The sequence below is a fragment of the Pipistrellus kuhlii genome, unplaced genomic scaffold, assembly GCF_014108245.1.
Source record: "Pipistrellus kuhlii isolate mPipKuh1 unplaced genomic scaffold, mPipKuh1.p scaffold_m20_p_8, whole genome shotgun sequence".
In the NCBI taxonomy this organism is placed as follows: Eukaryota; Metazoa; Chordata; class Mammalia; order Chiroptera; family Vespertilionidae; genus Pipistrellus; species Pipistrellus kuhlii.
In genome coordinates this window covers 18,990,741-19,004,088 of record NW_023425584.1, presented here as the reverse complement: position 1 = coordinate 19,004,088, position 13,348 = coordinate 18,990,741, and the positions used below count along the sequence as shown (strand labels likewise).

At 53.3% G+C, this 13,348-nt stretch overlaps 1 protein-coding gene across 2 annotated transcripts in view; it reads left to right on the top strand.

Moving 5' to 3' along the window:
- The first annotated feature begins 269 nt into the window (after nucleotides 1-269).
- PPARGC1B (PPARG coactivator 1 beta) overlaps nucleotides 270-13,348 on the top strand; it is a 96,409-nt gene continuing 83,330 nt past the window's right edge. Inside the window, exon 1 of one of the 2 annotated variants that reach the window (XM_036423439.2) lies at nucleotides 270-422. In XM_036423439.2, coding sequence (XP_036279332.1) covers nucleotides 342-422 — 81 coding nt within the window. In that variant the 5' untranslated portion in view covers nucleotides 270-341. Of the gene's footprint in view, nucleotides 423-1,704; nucleotides 2,028-13,348 lie in introns of those variants that run through there. The other variant, XM_045576833.1, reaches the window with a different exon arrangement.

The following is a 13,348-nucleotide window of genomic DNA, read 5'->3' as shown; positions in this document are numbered from 1 at the left end:
AAACCTGGGGGCTGCCCGCATTGCTGCGCAGAAACCGGGCTGCAGGCTGGGGGCCCGCCACCCCGTCTCAGGAGCTAAGGTCCGGGCCGGGGGCTGCCGGCTAGGATCCCGGTCCCAGACCCGGAGCCAGAACCTGGGGGCGCGACCCCCGGCGGGCTGGGGCTCCGCGCGGCCCCGCCCCCGCAGCCAGCGGCCCTGCGGCAGCCGCGGCCCGAGCTCCGCCCTCCGCCGCCCGCGCGGCCTCCTCCCGCCTCCCCCCTCCCTCCCTCCGCCGCCGGCTCGCTCCCTCCCCCGGCCGGCTCGGCGCTGACTCCGCCGCACGCTGCAGCCGCGGCTGGAAGATGGCGGGGAACGACTGCGGCGCGCTGCTGGACGAGGAGCTCTCCTCCTTCTTCCTCAACTATCTCGCCGCCGACACGCAGGTACGGCCGCTGGGGCCGCGGGCCCGGGCCCGGCGTGCGGGGCTGCGGGGGTGGCCGCCGCCGCAGCCGCGGAAGCTGGGAGACAGCGGTGGGCGCATCGCGGGGATCGGGGTTCCAGGCTGCAGAGCCCCGGTCCGTGCACCCTGCGAGCCTCTCAGCCAAGGAGGCAGGGGGCTGGCGCCCCCCCGCGCCGGCCGGAGCGTGGTGGGCGCCAGGCTGCGGAGGAGGGTCTAGCCTTGGTGTCTTGGAATCCGCCCGCCCCCCCCAGCTCTGCTGGCAGGAGGGGGGTGCACCGCGTTTCCTTGGGGAGGTGGAGCGGCGCCACGGTGTGGGGGACCCCCGGGCCGGCTCCGGGTGCGGGAGGCGCGCCCGCAGGCTCCCGGCACTTGCTGCCGTACTTTCACGTGGACTTGTGGCCCCGGCACGGGCGCCTGCCCCCGCCCGCGGAGTCACCTGCTCCTCCAGGCTCCGGTGCCCCCTCGACTCCCCGTCGGCCCAGGGCTCCCCACCGGCACCCGCAGCGCGGAGTTTGCAGCCAGTGGCCCGCTGACTGCGCAGGGGTCCGAGGGGCACGTGGACATGCGGGCGGGGATGGCACCTTCCTGGTGGCGCTGCTCGGCGAAGCGCCCGGGGTGGTGGTGGTGGTGGGGAGGGGGCGGGGGACGGCAGGATGGGGGCGGGATCGCTGTCTGGGGGCGCCTGGGTCCCCCCGCGGCGCGCGGCCCCGGTGCGCGCTCGGCGGTGCTGGGGGAAGGGAAGGCGAGGCGGCCGTGCCCGGCGCTGGGAGCCCCGCCGGCGACACGCGCGTGACAGGAGAGGGTGCTCTGGGGCGCCGAGGGGGGGGGGAGAGGGAGTGGGCGCCGAGGACACAGGTGACTGAGAGGCCGGGGCGGAGGGCAGGGGACGGGGGCTGCGGGTTTAAGCCGCCGCGGAAAATGCCTGAACACGGCGCGCGCGCCCCCCCTCCCCCCTGTGGTTTACCCAACCCCATCCTGTTGAAAGCATAAAGTTTGGCCCCGCAGTGTCTGCTTTTTTTCTCTGGGCACCGGGCTGCGGGGAGCCGGGAGAATGGGGATGCTGCAGAGCGGAGGATGAGCCCCCGGATGCGGGCGCACGCCGCCGGGGCGAGGAGCGGGGCCGCCCGGAGGCAGCGGGCGCGGCTCCCGGAGGCCAGTGTGGTACCTGGAGCCGGAGCGCCGGGCCGGCTCGTTTTGCATAACATGAAGGGGAGAGGGGTAAGGAGGGGGGGGGGGGGGGAGAAGACGGGGGGGGGCGGGGGCAGGAGGGCCGAGAGGGAAACTTTGCTTCTTGTTGTAATCCGCCTGTCTCTGGGCGGCCGCAGCTGTCATGGGACCGGGTGGGCGGGGAGAGGCTTGCAAGCTGACTCCCAGCCGGGGAGACGCGACTCGGAGGGGACGCAGCGGCGGAGAGGTCCACCGAGAGGCTCAGCTCCGGGCAGACTCCGGGAGGCGGCTCCGGGCCGGGCTGGCGGCCGGGATGGCGCGGCGTGGCCGGGTGTCGCCCCGAGGGAGCCCGCCGCCCGCCCGAGGAGGCCGCCCGGTCCCCTGCAGACGCCCAAGCGCCGGGGAGCCGCGGGGCCTCGTGGTCGGTGGCGGGTGCGCTGGGGTGGGCTCCGGTCGGGCCGAGGGGGGCTGGCGAGGCGGAGCGTGTGCGGAGCGGGTGTGTGTGTTTGTGTGCACGCGGGTGTGTGTGTGTGCGTGCGTGTGTGTGTGTGTGTGTGTGTGCACACGCCGCACGCACACCTTCCCTCCGGCGGAACCGCAGTGGAGGGAGCTTTGGTCTCGGCCAACGGCGCCGTCACGCCCGCCCGGAGCGCAGAGCCGGGTCTTCGCGGACTGCAGGTGCCGGTCCCAGCACCGCCACCGCCGCGACTCCCCTGGCCTCTCACCCCCAGCGGATCGCTGGGGACCAGGGGGACTGAGGTGCGGGCGGGACGGAGCCGCCCCTGGGAAAGTCCTGCCCTCCGCTGCCGTCGCCCGTGTCTGGGAGTGTTTCCAAGCTTCTGGACTCAGACGCGGGTGAAGGAAGCCTGAAATAGCCGGAGACTTGTTCAGGGGCCCAGAGCAAGAACTGACCGTTTTGGACCCGACTCCAGGTTTTAACTCCCCGTCTTCAGTGTGCTTTGGGTCACCCATAATTCATTATTTGCCCCGTGAGCCGCCCAGAGAGGGCCTATCCAGGTTAGGGATATTTCACCCAAGGAGACCAGAAAATTGGGTAATCAGGTGTCAGCAAGTTAATCAGAAAGTTAATCTGGGACATTCGCTTTTTTTTTTTTTATTGAACCACGTGACAGGCTGAGGATCTTCTGGCGATCCTTTGCCGGCCCAACTTGGGAAGTGTAATTGATAGGGAGAGCTTTGCAGCCGTCCCTAGAAGGCTTAGGAAGCTCAGCGTAAGAGGACGTGGGGGCGGGCCGTCGCCAGCCTCCTCATTTTACAGTTGGGGATAGAGAGGCTGTGAGGAGCGAGCCACTTGTGCAGGACCATGCAGCCAGGGGGTGGACAGAGCCACCCAGGGCTCCTGACTCCAGGTCCTGTGTGTTACCTCGAAATAGCACTGGACTTGGAGTCAGAAGGCCTGAGTGGAGTCGCCTTCCCCGCTCTCTGGCTGGGTGACCCTGGAGCAAGCCCTTTTCACGCTGGGAGCCTCCTTTTCTCCATCTGTCAAATGGGGCTGCTGGTGTGTCGGTAAGAGAAGTGAAGGCTGCTGGGTGGTGGGGGTGGGCATTCCTTGTATGTGAGATGTCTGGTTTCTGCCCTTCTGTCTCATCCCCAGACCCTTCCTCTCTGTCCTCTTCTCCCCTTGGAAGGGGTGGGGTAAGTGAAGGCAAAGGGGATATACCTGTTTGTATCCAAAAGACTTAAGGGGCCTTTGATGGCTAATCCAGGCTTAGGCAGAGGGAAGAGTTCTGTTTAGGGAGGCAGCTTGTACTCATTCGGGCCAAAGTTCAGAAATCCAGCAGGCCGAGGATTGTGAAAGCTTCTTGGAAAGGTTTGGCACATGTATTCCAAAAGGACTTTGGGTTGGCTTCACCTTTGCCCAGGCTGTGCCCCTTGCCTGCAATGCCCTCATCCACCCACCCGCCCAACCCTGCATGGCTCCTTCTCGCAGGCCTTCCCCGCCTGGCTTGCCCTGCTTTCTTTCTCTTTCCTCTGTGTCTTCTTAGTTTGTGTTATAACCACCAGGCTCTTTGTGTGTGAGTCCTGGGTCCCAGTGAGATCCCAGAGCTAGAGTTGTGCCTTTCGTCTCTTTGTGTCCCCGTGGCACCTGTCACTGTGCTGAGTTCCTGTGCTCAGCTCTTGGCGAGGGACATGGATTTCAGGGGAAGCTCCCAGGCTGGCCGGGGAGACAGCTGGGCAGCGAGTATGAAGAGAGAGGAATGCAGAGGGCTGCAGCTGTGGGCAAGGACTTAGGCCCCAAAGGCCATACCGTAAGCCCACACTAAATATGGGTTGTTTGAAGTCACTTGGGACGTCAATCATATATGTCCGAAATGTCAGCTTTGGCAGGAACTTTATATGGCCCAACCCCTTATCATTGGAAAATATTTAATTGTAGAATTTGTAGAAAATACTGGCAAGCATAGAGAAAGAGATTGAAAACATGTCATCTTACCCAAAGAGAACCACTGTTATTTTGAATGTATACTTCCAGACTTTTTTCTTTCCTCTTGATTCCTATTGATGATATCATTGTAGAAAAATGGAGTCATTCTTTTATATACTAATTGTAACTCGGAATCACACTGTCATAACTTGCTTTCCCTCCCCCACTTCCAAACAATATACTGAGATTACCTTTCCTCAATAATAAATATCCTACTTAATATTGTAATATCTTAATGGTTATATAGTATTTCTTTGAGGATTGAACCAAAATGTATTTAGTCAGTCCTTTATTGTTAGTCATTTAAGCTGTTCTTATGTTTTTGCTATTGTAAGCCATGCTGAAATGAATGTCTTTGCATATGTCTTCTTTCCTTCTTTTAAATTCGTAGAAGTGAAATTACTCTGTCAAAGGAACTATGCAGGCGTTTGGTAAACACATTTTCTGGATTGCTTTCTAGAAAGATTGTGCTGATTTACACACGTACCAACATTGTGTGGGAATGCCTGGTTCACCATTCCCAGATAACTCTTGGTGTTTTCATTTTAACCAGTCTGTTTATCAATAAATTCTCTGTCACCCTTACTGTTTTAATGTGTGTGTTTTTTTTTGATTACTTGTGATGCTCAACCTTTCCCCCATATGATTATGGATAATTTATGGTTCTGTTCTGTAAAATGCTGTGTTTGTAAAAATTTGGCCTTTTTCAATGGGTCTCCTCTCCCCTCCTTGTTCTGAAACTGGACTGGAGCTCCTAGAACGCGCCCACCACATCCCCAACCACATGGAGCATTGAAAAAATGGGTTGACGTCCTAGTGTTCACTTTCGAGGTCTGGGATAGTTTCTTTTCCAAGTCCAAGTTCTAGCCTAGCTACCTGTAGGACCAAGTTGATGTGGCAGCCTTTGCTGGGTGCCTTTGTCCACCCTTCACCTGTGAGATCAGCGGAGTAACTCCTTCACCTGAGCCCAGACCCCTCCTTTGCTGGCTTTATGAGAAGCCCAGAGGCTACTTTCCCTGGGGCTCTCTCACTGGTGCTAATGCTCAGGATGCCTATGAACCCAGGAAAGGCAATAGCCCAGCAACTGGGCCCCTGGGGGCTCATATTTCCCCTTCCCCTTGGGGCCATCCTCTCCCAGCGGGTGCAAGCCAGCCAGAAGCGCCCCCATTCCTAGGATGTGAGTCATCCATTTCCTTCTCTCTGGAATAAGAGGATACTGCTGTGGGTCAGAAGCAGCCTTGCAGATGGGGGCCTGGGCTTGGAAGTTAGGCCATAGCAAGAGCATTGCAGGGAACACTTCATCACTATCATCATCCGCAGCGACATCTATTGAGCATCCTCTGGATGTGGGACTTTCAATGTGCATCATTAGGCTTCATTCTCATAAAGATTCCACAAAGAGTAGGTGCTATATCCCCATTAAATGGGGGAGGATTGTGGTCTCAGAGAACTCACTGTCCAGTGGATGACCCTCCACCTACACTACCTGTAGAGTAAGTAGAAGAAGCAGGATCCATGGGTGAGGTTTCCAGACTGCTTAATTCCAAGCTCTGTGAAGATAGGGACAGCTTTCTATTTCTGTCTTCATTGCATTTCCAACGCCTTGAGCAAATGGAGGCACAGTGTGTAGAGTGAAGACAGAACTCAGAAATCTGAGTTCTCTAGGCCTCAGTTTCTCATTTTGTGAAATGTGGCTGATAGGCCCTAACTCTCAGGGCATTAGGTAATATATGTAAAATGAGCATCTGTCTGCTACTCAGAAAACTTGGCATTCTCTCTTTGAAGCACTTTAGAAGGGCAGCATCCAGAAAGAGCTAACTCCCATCCTCCAGTCTTTTTTTATTTTATTTTTTTATGTGTGTGTTGGTTTTAGAGAGAGAAAGGGAGAAGGAGAGAGAGATAGAAACATCCATGTGAGAGAAACATTGATCGCCTGCCTCCTGCATGCCTCCCACTGGGGATTGAGCCCACAACCTGGAAATTGAACCACTGACATCTTGGCGAATGAGTCCACGCTCAATCCACTGAGCAATCCCAGCCACCCCAGCTAGCCCATTCAATCTTTTTTTTATGTAAAAAATGGGAAGCATAATTCTTGTTATGCGAGGGTGAAGAAAACCCAAATAAAGTCATTTCGAAGATAATGAGCAGAGTTGTTTACTCTCTCTCCTCCAAGATAGCCAACACCTCGTATTCATCCTATGGACACTCAGTTGATGAAAGATCGCAGTTGATGGATTAAACTTCCTGTTCTTCTCCCCCTCTTCTGGTCTAGGTCCTTGCCCATTCATAAGTAGATTCCTGCAATTACTACCAAACAGATCTTGGCCACACTAGACTAGACTTTACGCTCTTCTACTTGTTCTTGACCCTGATGGTAGATCAGTTCTCTTAGAGTGCATGTCTGAAGCTCACACATCACCCATGGCTCCCAGTGCTTTTAAGTTAAATTAAATTAAATTAAATTAAATTAAATTAAATTAAAGTTTTTAAAGTAAACCTGATGTTCAAGGGCCTTCAGGTACTTGAAGTTTGGAGAGTTAGGCCCCCACCTTTATCCTCAGTTGTGTGCTTTCCCTTTGGGATCCTGGTCCACACAGGATTATGAATTTTCTTCCTGGAAGCCTCGGCTCAATCTCTTCTTTTCTGTGTGTCTGTCTCCATTCCCACCATTTCCATCATCCTGCAAGCCTCAGCTCCCAACCCGTTGTTTTGGCGACACCTTCTCGCTCACTTCCGGGCATAGCTGCATCCCATGTGCGGCAGCATGCACTCGCTTTGAAGTCAGCCTACCTGGGTTCTACACATTGTTGGTTGGGAGACCTTTAATGGGTCCTATAACCTCTCTGAGCATCTCTTTCCTCACCTGTAAAGGTAAAGATAAATATTATTTCCCTTATAAGGTTGTTGCAGCGAGTCAATGGACATCAGATGACAAAATGAATGTAAAGCACCTAACAATAATCCCCAAGTGATAGATGCATCTTATTTAATCCAGGCCACGTTAAGTGCTACTCAGGAAATCACTCTAGATCGTGAAGCCCCACAAGAGCAGGACTGTTGTTTCTTTCATTCAGTGTGTTTTCCCCACAGTGAATAGACAAGTGCCTGAACATGGTAGTTATTCAACATCCTTCCTGAGGGAACAGATATGTTAGGCCAGTGGTCTGAAAACTGCGGCTCTTGAGCCACATGTGGCTCTTTGGCCCCTTGAGTGTTCAAATGCCACTTCTTCAAAATAGACTAGCCTAGGCCGAAAACCGACTTCTGTGCTTGGGCCACGAAGTTTCATTCACACTGTCTGTGCGCGCCCGCACATGGTATTTTGTGGAAGAGCCACACTCAAGGGGCCAAAGAGCCGCATGTGGCTTGAGCCTCTGTTCACTGACCACTATGCTAGGCCTCTTTGGGTAGACACTGCTTCTCATTTTGCATCTTCAGTCCATGTGTTCCTGAGAAGGGACAGACGAATCGATGATTGTGGAATGACCTGGAATATCCTCCCCAGACCCCCACTCTCACCATCATAATGCATTCATAGTCTACCTGCTCTTTAAGCCTCTGCTCACACCTGTCCTCTCTGGAAAGCCTTTTAACTTTTAAGCTACCTGTTTTTCTGCGGGTACCTCCGACGTGGAGGGTGCCACTTACTGTCCTGGGGTACCTGAATTCCTTTATCCTTACAACCAGGTTGACAGCTCTAGGAGGGCAAGAAATCGTATTTTTAACCTAGACTAGCATTGTGGCTACCCATTAAAGAGATGAGGTTTTGAGCAGAAGGAAGTTTCATATGACAAGGTGTTAGGTTCTCGGGAAAGAACTTGGTATTTTAAACATTTTACTGTGGACATTGTCAAATGTGTGCAGAAGGAGCCAGTGACAGAAATGGTGTAGGACATCCCTGTGGCCTCATCACTCGGCTTTAGGCATTTTAGACCCATGGCTTGTCCACCAACCCTCACGCCACACCTGTCACCAGTGACTTCTGCAGAGTGCATCTGCAAGAAGACTTTTGAGTGCTATGGCATGGTTTTTCCCAGAAACTGTGAGTGTGGCTCTATTTTCCCTGATTAGTAAGTGCTGAAATGGAGGCACAGAGGGTAAGTCACTCAGAGTCTTGCAGTGGTGAGCATCTAACCTGGGATTTGAAACTTGGCCCCTAAGCAGCTCCCTCTCCTCCCAGGCTTGGGAAGGCCCTTAGGGAGCATCAGATCTACCCAAAGAAAGGGCACGGAGGCCCAGGAGAAGATACCCAGCTGTAGGAGGCCCAGGTCCCTGACTCCCTGGCCAGTTCTTTTGCAGCATCAGGACTCTCTCTCTGTGTGTGAGTGTGTGTGAGTGTGAGTGTGTGTGTGTGTGTGTGTGTGTGTGTGTGTGTGACAGGGTGGGTGAGTAGTCTTGGAGAGACTGTTGTGCAGGGTAGCTGGGCTTTGTGGTGGCTATGGGACCATGGGGTGCAGCCCACCCACTAGCCCTGGACAGGTTGCATCATTTACTTTCTGCTCTCACCCCAGAGGCCTCACCTCCCCTCTTGCATTTGCCCTGGGTTTTCTCAGAAGATGCTCAGGACCACCCCATGGCAGAGACGGGGCTGCAGGGTCAGCAGCCTGGGTTCACAGAGCTGAGAGGAGGGGCCTGGCCTGAGGTCACTCTGGTGGGCTGGGCATAGGATTGCCAGGCTCCTGGTGGCAGCTGGATTCATGGACTCCCGCCCTGCCCTTTTCATAGGGCAGAAACTGAGTTGCTGCCAGGTCTAGAGTAGGAGAGGAGACCAGAGTGACTTTTACAAATGGGAGGGCAAAGGCATTGATCAGTTATCCTCAAAGGCTGTAATGACTACTCAGTCTTCTAGGTAAGAAAACAGACTTTTGCCCTAATAATTCCTTTTGGTAGCTGTGGGTTGTGCATCCCAGGGTTGAACTCCATGGCCTTGGCATGAGGTTTCTTTGTGCCTCAGTTTTTGCATCTAGGTAATGGGACTAATAGTATCACATACTTCAGAGGGCTTTAGTGACTAATGGATGCCTGTCAAGTGTTTACAAATACTCAGTCAATAGCCATTATTAGTATTAAAAACAGTCAAGTGTCATGGGGACCCAAACTCTAGGCCCTTGATCCTGTCTGGGCCCCTGGGCTCCTCTTTCTGAGTGTTATGTTCTTTCCTCTAAACTTCTGGGGTTCCGGGGGTGGGGGGAGGGGAGGGACTGAAGAGCAATCCATCCAGCCTTAGCAAGTGTTATAATACTGGCTTTGAGGAAACCAAATTCAGTTGGATGCCACTTCAAGTGAGAGAAGAAATGTCAGATAGTGGTTAAGAGCTCCGGCTTTGGAGTTTAACTGCCAAGGGTTTAACTCAGGGGTCTTCACTTGCTAGCTGTGTGACCTTGAGCACGTGTCTTCTCCGACTGCAGTTGCCTCCTAAGATTGGACATCATAATAGTAGGTTCTTAGGATAACTGCAGAGGATGAATAATGCCTGCAGTAGTGCCGGGCCTACAGTAAGCACTCAGTAAATGTTGGCCACTATGATGATGATCATGACAGGGAGGTAAATGCATTAATGTAAATCTGAGGTTTCTGGGAGTTCAGAGAGCTTTAGAGACCATCTCGCTCAGTGCCCCTACCTTGAAGTGAGGAAAACAGAGTGGGAGCAGAGCAGGGTTGCCTTCAGATCACCCAGCCCCGGCTGGACAAGACCCCCATCCACTGTCTGCGTGGCCAGGACTGGCTCTGTGTGGCAGGGATTCAACTGTCTGGGACCCACTGTCTGGGAACTCAGCCGGGCGAGCCCTGCTTGGCTGAGATGGATGCTCCCCAGCAGCTCTGCGGCTGTGTTTTTTCCTTGTGCTTGCCTGGCAGAACATAGTCATGTAGCAGAGGGAGAGCGAGGAGACGGCAGAAACCGGGCCCTGATGTTGCCATGGCAAACAGCCTTGGCAACGTGGCTGCTTGAGCCTTTATTTCTGGTCTCAGGCTCCTCTCAGGGAAGTGTGGTACCCAGGACACTGGGGAAGGCCCTGCCCTGGTTCCTTAGCACCAAGGATGCCTGGCCACGATCCTATGCCACAGCAACCCCAGGTCAAAACATCTGCAGGCCCACCCTGCACAACCTGTAAAACAGACTCCCGGGTATGGCATTCAAGGCCCCAAATGCATATCCATGCAACTACTCATCAAATACTGTGTGGCCCACTGCTGCAAGATCAGGACAACATAATATTCTTAACATAGACTCTGAGGTTAGGTGTTCCCAGCCTGGTGTCCTCTTCAACCTCATCCTTTAACAATTATGGTGATAAGAATAACTAACAACTGCTAACCCTTTCAAGCAATTATTCTTCCAGGCCCTGAGTGAATTAGTCACATGTATTGTACAATCACATTTAATCTCAGAGGAGTAGTCCCCATGAAGCAGTCCCCACTGGTATCCCCATTTTCAGTTGAGTAGACTGAGGTCAAATCCAGACTTTGCGATGCTGTTGCTACTCTGCAGTTCCTTCCCTAGACTAGGCAACCAGGAGAGTCTCTACCATGAGACATTTGTCCTCATCCCCTTCAAGGACACCTCCCCAGACTCCCCCTCTCAGAAGTGGCCCCCTTTTTGCTCTGTGATCCAGTTTGTATGCTCTGCCTGCACTCTGTGTCTATCACCCTGCCCATCAACCTACCAAAAACAAAACAGAAGAGAAGTGAGCTTAAGGGAGAGCTTTGAATGTCCTGGTGAGGAGTTTGGACTTGGCAGGCACTGAGGAGTCAGCCAAAGTTTTCATTAGTATTGTTTTTAATAACAGTAATCATAGAACATAGCTCACCTTAAGTAACCATCTGGAATGTGCCAGGTACTGGGGTTAGGTGTTCCCAGTTCTTGTTTAATCTTCAACTACCTGGTAAGGTCGGTGAGATTGAAAAACAAGAAAACTGAAGCTATGAGGAGTCCAAGGACTTGCCCTAAATCACCCAGGCAGATAGTAAGTCAAAAGGCTGGGATTTGCTCTGCCTGGCTTCAGAGCCCATGGCCTAAACCACTGCAGTGTCCCTAATCTGGCTGGGCACGTAGAAAGGACTAAAATGGGGGTGCTGGGTAGCAGGGAGGAGGCCTTTGCTCTAGGCTCCGGTGGGGGGCTCAGTGGAAGTGAGTGGGGTGTGGGAGGAAGGTGGAGTGCAAGGGGCTGGCTGAGAGTGGCATCCCTCGAGCTGAGGTAAGGCTGCAGAAGAGGATTTGCTTTGGGGGGATCTCTATGGGAAGGGGATGACCATTTACTCAGGGTCCCCTGTGTGCCAGGGTTGTCCCATCCCTGGCCTTCCTGGAACTTTGTTAAATGCAAAACTCTGATTCCAGGCTGTAATAACCTTTGTTTATGGAGTTATTAGAGGCCTGGCGCACGAATTCATGCACGGTGAGGTTCCTTGGCCTGGATGGCAATTGGGGTCATCGGGGCCTTCTTGCCCAGATTAGGGCCAGCTGGCCAGGGGGAGGAACCTTGGGAGGTTGGCCAGCCACAGGAGGTTGGTTGTGGGAGCGCACCCACCACCAGGGGGCAGCTCCTGCATTGATTACCTGCCCCCTGGTGCTTAGTGCGCATCATAGCATTCAGTCCAGTGGTTCAGTCTCTTAGGCTTTTATATATATATAGATTCTTTACTCTTCTCTACCCAGCCAGGACTGGAGTTGCCTAAGGAAAGGAACCTCATCAAGTTCTTGTTTACTCTTCAGCTACCTGGTGAGGTTGATACTATGACAAACAAGCCCCCAGTGCCTTCACAGTTCCTGGCACACTGTAGGCCCCCCAATAAATATTTGTTGAATATTGAATGACTAAACACGCTCTGTTTGATCTTTCAGAAAATTCACCAACCATTTGCTTGGCTCCAGAGGCCTGGTCTCTGTGCTTGGAGCTGAGTTGGGATGTATGGGTGAAGGGAGTTTGTGGGGGAGAGGGGTTGTACCAGTCCCCACAAGACTCCACTGTCTTGTCTCCAAGATTAGTCTTGCCCACAAAGGAATGAAAGGCAAACGCTTTTTGGAGTGTCCAGACCTTCTATCAGAACATACTTCCAGCAGGCAGGTTTTTGTGGAATGTTAAACCTCTGTTAGGAATCCAGTCTGTTGTAGGGCGTTGCTCAGACCCAACTAGGGAGGAGTTCAGAGCTTCCGGAGTCTCAATATCTGCAGGGAGGCATCTGGTCAAATGTCCCTATGCCTTCCAAAGAGATTGAAACCAGCACCTTACACTGGGCCCAGTGGGTCCAGCAGGACTGGGCAGGCTGGCCTCCACTCTGGAGGAAGAAAGGGGGATCCAGGGAGGTAAAGGGGTGAGGGAGCACTTGAGACCAGTGACCCATTCTCCAGCCCAAGAGGATGAACTCCATTCCATACCAATCTTTCCCTATAAGACTCAGGTCCTCCCACATCTGATCACCCCTCACCCTTTCTGCTTAGGACCAATTAGCTCTTAGTTTAGGCATAGTTCTTACAAGCCTGGCAGTCTTGTCCAGGTCACTGTGACATTAGAACCAGCAGGTTAGTTCTGTTAGTGTGTGTCTCTGCAGGCACGGGTAAGGGGTGTGGTTCCACTAGAGTCAGAAACACATGGGCTGTGGCACCAAATGCCATTTGGGTCCTTTAAGTGAAGGGGCCAACGAGGCCCCTTGGTCTTGAGTACCTCACTGCATGCAAGTACAGAGCGAATGGGTCCGTGACAGTGCGTCCTCCCCAAGGAAAGGTGTATTGTATTCGATGTTCTCTGTGCAAGGAAGCAAGGAAGGGTGACATACATTTAGGTACTGTCATCTGAAATAGGAGGTCTATTAAGAACAGGGAAAGTTTCATAGTCAGCTATAAACTTAGCTATCGCAAGAACACATTATTCCTTTAGAATGCCACATGACGAAGGAGTTGGTGTAGCTATAAAGAGTTTCTTCGAAAGTGAATGCTGTCTTTTGCATTTCCAAGGCTGCATGAGGTGGGAGAAAAAGTATGTGGCAAAAGCTGATTGGGCAGCTCAGTTGGTTTGAGCACCATCCCCGTATGCCAAGGTTTCAGATTCGATCCCCAGTCAGGGCACATACAAGAATCAACCAATGAACGCATAAGTACGTGGATCAACAAATCAGTGTTTCTCTCTCTCAAATCAATTTTTAAAAACGCTGACTGGCTTCAAGTAACCATGTTGCTTAGTGATTAATGAGCACCGATTATCTGGTTCAAATATTAGCTTTATGACTTAATCGCTGTGTGGTCCACGGAGTGAGACAGCTGCTCTGTGCTCTAGTTAGCTACCAAATGGGAATCAGCA